Here is an 8972-nt window from a genome sequence, read left to right as displayed (position 1 = left end):
ACACCAGCGAACTCCGGCCGTAACTATACAGCGTATTAAACACAGCTGAGCTAACTAATGAACTAACTGCACTTACTGAGGAGAGCTGAGCGTGTGTCACAGCATAAAATCACTAAAACAGGTCAGTGATACTCCAGAACCAGCTGTAACACGTTTTAACATTTACCGTCTTTATTATGCAGTGAAATAAATAAATGGGTGTTTCTGGTTGGATGTCGCCTCAGTGAGGGCAGGTAGTTAGTTGATTAGTTAATTAATTAGTTGTTAGTAGGGTTGCAGCGGTAACCGGTTTCACGGTATACCGTGGTATTAAAATGCACGGTTATCATACCATGTGTGTTTGCTTATTACCGGTAAAACGCAAGCCAGCGGAGAAAGTCACCCGCGCATGCGCAACTCTGCTCCGCTTCAGCTACTCAGCACACAGCGGTGAGAACGGCAGAAAGTGCATCAGACTAGAGCCTAGATTCTCTGCCCGAACCAGACCTGACCCGAGGACCGACCCGAAATCGGGTCCGTTCGGGCCGAGATTTCCCACCACATTCCTCGGGCCGGGTCGGGTTGGGCTCCAGAAAATAGTCTGAGATGTAGGCATCTGTTTTTTAATTATATATTTTATTTTTAAATAAAGCTCTGGTGTGATAATCACAATGTTAATGCTAAGTAACCAATTATTATTGTTAATGAAAACGAACCAAATAACGAAAACTGAAAGTGAAACTTAACTAACATTATTTATAAGCGCTGTTTTCACTCCCGCAGTTCTACAGCGGGAGGTGTTGTGCCGATTCTGTCCGCGAAGCGGGAGTCGGATTGAGCAGGGAGTCGGATTCGGCATAACAGCGGCAGCGCGGCTGCACCTCGCGGTCCGCGGTGTTAGTTGTAAGCGCTCGCGCTAGCCGCAAAATACGACAGAAAACACTGAGAAACTGCAGAATTATGAATTGGACTAAAATGAGCACGAGGAGATAAAAGAGAACCTTTACCTGTGAGTAGCTCACATCAGAACACGCAAATCTCTCTCTCTCTCTGTGTCTCTCTCTCTCGCACGTGAACTTCTCCGCAATGTGTTTAGCTGTTCTTAAAAATCATTTTTATTAAATAATAGTTCTATGCTTCTATGTTAGTGTTAATTAACATAATTCTGATCATATTTCGCTCATTCAAACAGCCTGAAAACAGACTTGTAATCTTGTAATCAACAAGCTTGTAATCAATGTGGCCGTAGTCACAGCTAAAGGAGGAAATACATCAAACCTGTTCTCCCATCTCCGAGAACACCACCCCGCTGTGCAGCGCAAAGTATGTGTTCAGTTTATAATTTTACCTAAATAACCTAAATAAGGGCGGCACGGTGGCGCAGTGGGTAGCACTTCCGCCTCACAGCAAGACGGCCTGGGTTCGATTCCCGGCTGGGGCGTCCCGGGTCTTTCTGTGTGGAGTTTGCACGTTCTCCCCGTGTCTGCGTGGGTTTCCTCCGGGTTCTCCGGTTTCCTCCCACAGGCCAAAGACGGCACGTTCAGACTAATTGGAACTTGGTTGAAATTGCCCCTTAGGTGTGAGTGTGTGAGTGAATGTGTCTGTGTGTCTGTCTGTGTCTGTCTGCCCTGCGATGGATTGGCGGCCTGTCCAGGGTGTATCCTGCCTTCCGCCCGATGCCGGCTGGGATAGGCTCCAGCACCCCCCCGCGACCCTCAATGGATGAAGCGGTTGATAATGACTAATGACTGACTAACCTAAATAAAACTTCTTTGTAGTCGTGCACAACCCATGCGCTAAGCGCCTTCAAAAGCGCTGAGTTATCCGAAATTCGGGCACGCAGGTACAGGCGTGAAGTGCGTGCTACGATGGATTCACGTGTCCGTGTAAAGGTCCTGACCGGACTGGATGTGAAAGACGCCATTCATTTACATGCGTTTATTTTCAAATTCTGACGTGCCTGTTTTTCATATGTTGAAGGTTTTAAGGTGTGAAAGCCTTAAAATAGAAATCTCTATTGTGAGGATCATGTCAGAAATAAATCCCCTCTTTCTGCAGTATCTGGTTATATAGCAACTTTTTTTTTTAATGCCCTTAAGAGTAGTGGAAAAACATGGTTTCCTTCACCTGATGGTGTAGTTTCTACAATAAATAGTTAATTGAACAAAAAAACTTTGTTGTAATTTCTTTAAGGGTCAGTTTAATAATATATGTAACAAACTGTGATACCGTGATAACCGTGATACCGCGGTATTTTCCGAGACGGTTATCATACCGTGAAAATCTCATACCGTTGCAACCCTAGTTGTTAGTTGATTATTTGGGTCATGTGTTGTAATTAGTATAAACTGATGACTGTAATTACTAAACCTTTAGGGAAGCGCTGCTGAACTGAAAGCCATTACATTAATCCTGTGCACCATATGTATGAATTGTACCAGACAGTACAATACTTTCCGGATGCACTGTAAAAAATATTGGGTCACAGCCACAGTATTTACTATGCAGATCTGAAAACACTGAAACTGGTGCTAGAGCCTTTACATTTATTTGCTAGACAGCATGTACACAGGATAGACTGCTTGAGAGTATGCAGCCAATACAGCAGCGGCAGAAACTTAACAGTGTCAGTCAGCTAAATCTCACTAGAAAAAAAGGAGGAATCTAAACAAACAAACAACCCCAGGCCAAACATTTCAATTCAGGTCACTTAAAAACAAATAATAAAATGATCAAAATCTACAACAAAGTCTAAACAGCACTTTATATCACAGAACTGTTACATTAGATGTTATGCAAAATTCTGGCCCCTTATCAAATTATGTGTTCTTCATTTTTATATATAAAAAGAATGTTTAAATACAATAAAAGTAAGTGTTCATTATTGTCCATAATTTAGATTTAGGTCTAGAAGTTAAAGAAGAAAGAAAATAAACAAAAAGTGTTATGTAGTTTCTATACTTTTATGTACGATTGTCCAATTAATGTAGTATTAGAATCATATAATAGACTATTTAGACAAATGTAAAACAGTATATGTTGCAAGTGTGCAATAAAACAATTTTTAAAAGTGCAACAGATTAAGAGAAAAAAAGGAAAAAATGATGAATGTAGTGATATACACATTTATATATATATTTTGGCACATCATTAACATTCCACAGCAGCGACTTTCACTTTGGAGTTCTCATGCGCAGTCTCTTAATAAGATTTTCACTCGTCTTTTCCCCTGAATCATGACCGATAATCTGAAAAAGAGAAAAGGATGTATATCAATAGTTATGCCTCTTTTACAAGGTATAGACTCCTCACCAAAATATTAAGACCAGTTAAAAAATAGCAGGAATTTGTACCTTGCACTAGTAAATATTAAGAAGGTTAAATAGAGACGACTTATTAGCTTTTAACCAACTGTAAAATTGAAACCAAAAATTGAAAATGAAACGTTTCATTGTTTTTGGTTTTAAATTTATTAAGCTAAATAGTTCCTACAAAGGTTGCACAAAATTCAGAACTGAATTAAGATTGCAAACAGGAAGCGGAATTTTATTTTTATGAAATTCAATGAAATTCAAAAGATAGTTAAAGTGTATTTAACAACGAAGCAGGCTTCAGGCTGATAATACTCACCACCTCTGAATGGTGAAAGAGCTAGCACTTAACATGGATAGTTGCTAATGCTAGTAATGCTCCAGTCTCTGTGCTGAAACTCCTGTATAATGCTGCACTTCAGCGGTGTGGCTTTACTGCTTCTTACAACCTGAGTAGTAAAATTTATACTTAAGGCACACTGATTATTTTTTGGGAAAAATTAAAGTGCGCCTTATAAAAAGCTCTGTGCGACAGTAGATGAGCTCCGCGGTACAGTTCAACAGCTCCGCGCGACAGTAAGTGAGCTCCGCAGTACAGTATGAGCTCCGTGGTAGAGTTAAAAAGCTCCGCGCGACAGTGCTCTTACTGTCCCAAAGATTCACAGCCCTAGTAAATACTGTAAGTAAATCGTACACGTTACTGTTTCACAGGTGTACTAATCCCTTAGCTCTGGACTGTATTTAAAAAAATGTTCTGTCTCTGTTTGCATTTAACCAGTCTTAATATGACTGGTTATGGTTCTGCATAGTTAAATTACAAGAAATTTAGGAGAAAAAAACACAAACCATAGTCTTAATATGACTGGTTGTGGTTTGCACTTATTGTTTGCACTATAGAAAGTTTTATTTTTATTTTTATTCTTATTTCTATTTCTTATAAAATCAATGTGTGAGAGAAACCAGTCTGTAAAGTTTGATTTATATGATTTTGTTTAATAAAACTCTAGTTTTCAAGCCATTTTTCATTTTTAGCGTTTTCTTTAAAATGTAATTTTTAAATCTTGTCTTGTTCTCGTGAACCCAATAGCATGTCTCGTCTCGTGATATTAGTGTCTCGTCACACCCCTATTCAGAGATCATTTCTGTGCTGAAGGTGACAGTTAAATACAGCAAATCAAATGCAGGCGTACCTGGTGAACTGGTATGTCCATAGGAGAGGAGATGTTGGGCCTGTTGAGTTTCCTTTTGGATCGTTTAAGACTGAGAGAGCCACTGTCTTCCGGAGATTTCCCACTCATCAAGCCCATTATCTTCTTAGCTGTACAAAATGAAGTATAGATATGAGAAAGATTAAAAACAGAAAAAGCAAGCAAAATCAAACACGAGTTGTTAAATCAAAAGCCCCATCTGGATGGGATTTGTTTCTCAGGGGGTCCTGGGGTATTTTCTTGTTTTTTGGGGGGTCCTCTGTGATTTTATTCCTGTCCAGAATGACCATGAATGTGCTTTTCTTAGACGTCTTCTGAGGAAATCACAGGCTGAATTACGTACTGTTTTTCCCCGAATTCCGTGGTCCTCCAGTAATTTTAGTCCCATCCAGACCGACATTTGTTTACAGTAGGTAAAAGTGTCCCAAATTTTCTTCACCAAATTAAATGTTTATTTTGGGCTGTTTTTTGGACCTATATCTAACATTCGTCTGAACAGCAGTGTTTCACATGAAGTTTCAGTTTCATCCTTGGCGGAATTGCAGGACCTATCAAGGAGCCACATGTTCAGCCATGGGTTGCTTTGTTTTTCTTTTTTTTTTTAAAGGCTAAATAAGCCTAAAGGAATATATATTCAGACTGTTTACCATTTTAAAACAAGCTACACGGAACATACCGCTTATTCTGCAAAAAATACACTGACATGTTTACCATAGTAATGAAAAAAACAATTCTCCTGAAGAAAAACACGTAGCATTTTTAGAAACATAATAAATGAAAAACATTATATAATTCAGAACACCAATCAGACTAGGACATTTTAAGTCTTGAACAAAATAAAAGAAGCCAAAACTACAGACAGACACTAACAGAAAGAGAAACCCTTTTCCATTACCAAGCTAATTCCATTCAGACTGGTGTACCTTTGCTGCCTAGGAAAGTGGGCGAGCTGTTCAGGAAGCCTCCGATTTTCTGCAGCGTCCCCTCTTTCTTTCCTCTCAGGCTGGACTGTGAACCATTAGAATTTTTGCCAACCAGTGCAGGGGAACCCTAAAGAAATGAGAAAACAAATAAACATTAGTACACACCTATGAATGATTAAACAGAAAAAAACACAACACTTAACATACACCACATTACGTCCACCAGGTTGCACTACTGTAGCCTTTAAGTGTCCATATGCTATACAAAGCACTGTCTGCCACTACCATTCATAAACTCTCACCCTCACCTCTTCCTCTTGGTGTGCAGGCAGTCTGGGTGTGTTCCTGCATCTCATGTTCCTCCTGTTCTCCATATCCACCCCATCCTGAGAGAGAGAGAGAGAGAGAGAGGAAGAGAGAGAAAGAGAGAGAAAACAAAGCAAAGAGACAAGGAAATAAATAATTTCAACCAAATTTTAACCCCATTATTTCTGTTTATTTGGAGAAAAAAGTAATGAAGACTGAGAAAACATATATGATGATATAATGAAGTATTACGTGATTTAGGGTTGCTATATTTGTAATAATTATTATAATTATTGTTGATTAAAAATGCAAAGAACTTCAGTAACAGACATTTGTAAACCATAACCATCAACAATAGAAGAAATGAACGTTTAAAATAAATGACTCTGTTTGTAATACATCTATATATATATTTTTTAGATGCACTAGTATTTATACTTTTTACACCCCTGCTCAGTATTATGTGTGGAATGATGGTGCTCCATCATCCATGACAATATCACCTTCTTAAAAAAAGTGTTTTCCTTACTAAGAAATGAAATTGCTTGGGATTCCCAAAATAGAGGAGGCTAGGAGGTTAATCACATTGATTTGATTAATCGAATTACTGTTTTAATGCAATTATTTAAGTAGGATAATGTAGATATAGACGCATACATAGAGATACATAGAGAAGCTGCAGAGTGACTCACTGTAGATTCTGTCAGAAATCTTTTGTGATTTTCTTATACTACACTTTTCTTTGACTGAAATACAAGCATGTCAATGTTTTCACCAGGTTTAACCCTTTAAGACCTTGCGAACATTACAATGGACATCACATTTTTTAAAGTGTTTTGTTGCACATAACACTAATTAAGACATATTGTTAATCTGAATAGATAAAAAAGTTTATATGGCAAGTAAACAGTAGCTTAGCCCCTCCCACTGCACTGAAAAAATCAACACTTAACTCAGACATTATGGCATGGCAGCCTTAAAGTCAATGAGGCATGGACAGAGCACTTTTTTTTCCTTTTTACTAATTTTATGTTATTTAGAACACGTTTTATTATGATTAGGGATGGATTTTTAAATAAAAAGGTACATCAATATCAAATAAAAGTTAAGCTGAAGGAATTAGCGTTCTCACTGACTCATCAGTCTCGCTCTCCTCCTCCATCCGTCTTCCGGATCTGCATCTGTCAGAGCTGCCTCCTGAACTTACTCCCATAAAGAGCTGTGCTGTCCTTTAGGAAACATACCCTAACAGGTCCTTATGAAATTTGATTTTTTTTTCTTCTCTTAAATTGTGTTTTATTTCTAGAGATAGACCAAAAATAACATTTTTGTCCGAAACAGGAAACCAAACAATAAAAAAACATACTGAATATTGGATGTGATTTTTCAGTTTTTATTCATTTTGTCACTTTTTTCACCACTAAAAAAATGAAACAGTCTTAATGTACTTTTGTCTTGTATTTCAGGGAAAACCACAAAGCTACAAAATTCCCAGCATACCTAAAAAAGTGCATTTTTAATCATACATTCAAAGCAACTATTCATAAATTTACCCTAGCAGTGCTATTTTAGTTAAAAGCTTTCCTCAGCAGTGCTACTCAAGTCTCATGCAAGTTCAATTTACACAGAGAAAGGCAGCCAGACTCAGAGATTCAGATTTCTTTTTTTCCTGTTCAGATTTAGTTTTATTTATCCTTTAAAGAAGTATGCATAATCAATTCTAACTCTAATTATAAAAACAATAGCAAAATGTCATTGTATTTATTAAAATGATTACGGAAATATCAATGAAGGCTTTTATTCACTTGTAGAAAATCAATACATCTATGATTTAATTTAGCAGTTTCTCCTTTTAGCAGGTGGGTACACACCTACATAGCTTTTGAAAATATATCAAAGCTGAACAAGCTCATTTTTGCACTCACACAACGAATGTACAAAATGGCGCATAATAATAAAACTTACAGTAGCATAGTGTGGAGCTACTGGTACTTTGAGCTTGTTAACAGTGTAAAAATTGTGATTTTTTTTGCATGGGTAACGCTATGCCTCTATCGCTAACATTGTAATCCTGTTGGGAGCATCGGCAGATTCCTCTATTAATATTGCTTATTATGATGCTACCGCTCTATCTGAATGATAAAATCTGTATTACTAATACACAGTTTTTCTTTTTCATCTTACATAAGCCTGTCTTTATATTTAAAATCAGTTTTTGACTTTATTCTGTGATTCCACCAGTGTCTCTACACTAATCACAGAGACCTACAGAGCAGTGTGTACACTGAAGATAACTATAACATAAACTACATGTGGTGCCAGTTCCTGAAGAAACCTGCATATTTAGATGGACAGTTGTCCTGGAGAAAGAGGGGGTTAAACACCTTCAACTCAGCCATGTTGGATGCACAGGAGTTACACCACTTCTGTCTGCTACTCAACAGCATAAAATTAGGTCACTGATAGCTGCAGTGATTCAGTGAAAAACCCAATCATATTCACCCAATTAGCAAGACTTAAAAGTGGAGAGTGAGAGGTTTCTGGATTATGGAGTGACTGATGGCTCATGGGTTGTAATGGATGGAATGTCCTATTTCGGCAGCCAAGGAGTGATTTCTCCTGAGTAGCATCTCTTTTAATCTTCACCAATGAGAAAAACTCATGGGACTTTTTTCCTATGCTGTTCAATTTACAGAAGAAAATGAGTATTAATTCTTAATTTTGGTTACAGTCAAAACTTAAAAAAATAAAAGTAAAAGTAGCAAAAAATATTTGATGAAGGTCTCGCTCAAGGAGGCTGGAACGCCATCTTAAAAAACTGAATTATTACCTTTAAATAGTAATTTATCTACTTGCTAGCAGGCAATGTGCAGGATGATGGCAATGCATATTTTGATATGACAAAATCAAAAAAGAATGATGAATTCTTTATTTTATGGAACAATCTAATGCCTCTATTATCAATATTATTAATATATTTTTCGGCGCACTTAAATATATACAGGAGTTTCAGTTTAGTTTTTACAGCAGAATCAGAATTAGTCCCTAACTGTGCTAAATGCTAGCTCTTTTTGCCGTTCAGAGGTGTGTGACTAGCACTGCAGGAGCAGCATTAGCATTACCATAGCCTGCATGTTTACCATGTTAAAACAGCTACGTGGGACGAACAGCTAGCTAATAATATATATAGGCCTCCCGGGACACTCAGGGTTCCTTAATGTAGTGCTGTCGGGCGGCATTTACAT

The 8972-nt window shown here is 37.6% G+C and overlaps 1 protein-coding gene across 2 annotated transcripts in view; it reads right to left on the bottom strand.

Annotated features, from left to right (window-relative positions):
• Nucleotides 1–2511: 2511 nt before the first annotated feature.
• Nucleotides 2512–8972, bottom strand: part of kif20ba (kinesin family member 20Ba) — a 48859-nt gene continuing 42398 nt past the window's right edge. For both annotated transcript variants that reach the window (XM_022672689.2, XM_022672690.2), the window contains 4 exons: nucleotides 5730–5807; nucleotides 5422–5548; nucleotides 4481–4608; nucleotides 2512–3227 (listed from right to left, as the gene is read on the bottom strand). In XM_022672689.2, coding sequence (XP_022528410.2) covers nucleotides 3153–3227; nucleotides 4481–4608; nucleotides 5422–5548; nucleotides 5730–5807 — 408 coding nt within the window. In that variant the 3' untranslated portion in view covers nucleotides 2512–3152. The remainder of the gene's footprint in view (nucleotides 3228–4480; nucleotides 4609–5421; nucleotides 5549–5729; nucleotides 5808–8972) is intronic.

The sequence above is a fragment of the Astyanax mexicanus genome, chromosome 14 (assembly GCF_023375975.1).
Source record: "Astyanax mexicanus isolate ESR-SI-001 chromosome 14, AstMex3_surface, whole genome shotgun sequence".
Taxonomy (NCBI): domain Eukaryota; kingdom Metazoa; phylum Chordata; class Actinopteri; order Characiformes; family Acestrorhamphidae; genus Astyanax; species Astyanax mexicanus.
The sequence above is the reverse complement of the archived record's forward strand: the minus strand, read 5'-3'. Positions and strand labels throughout refer to the sequence as shown.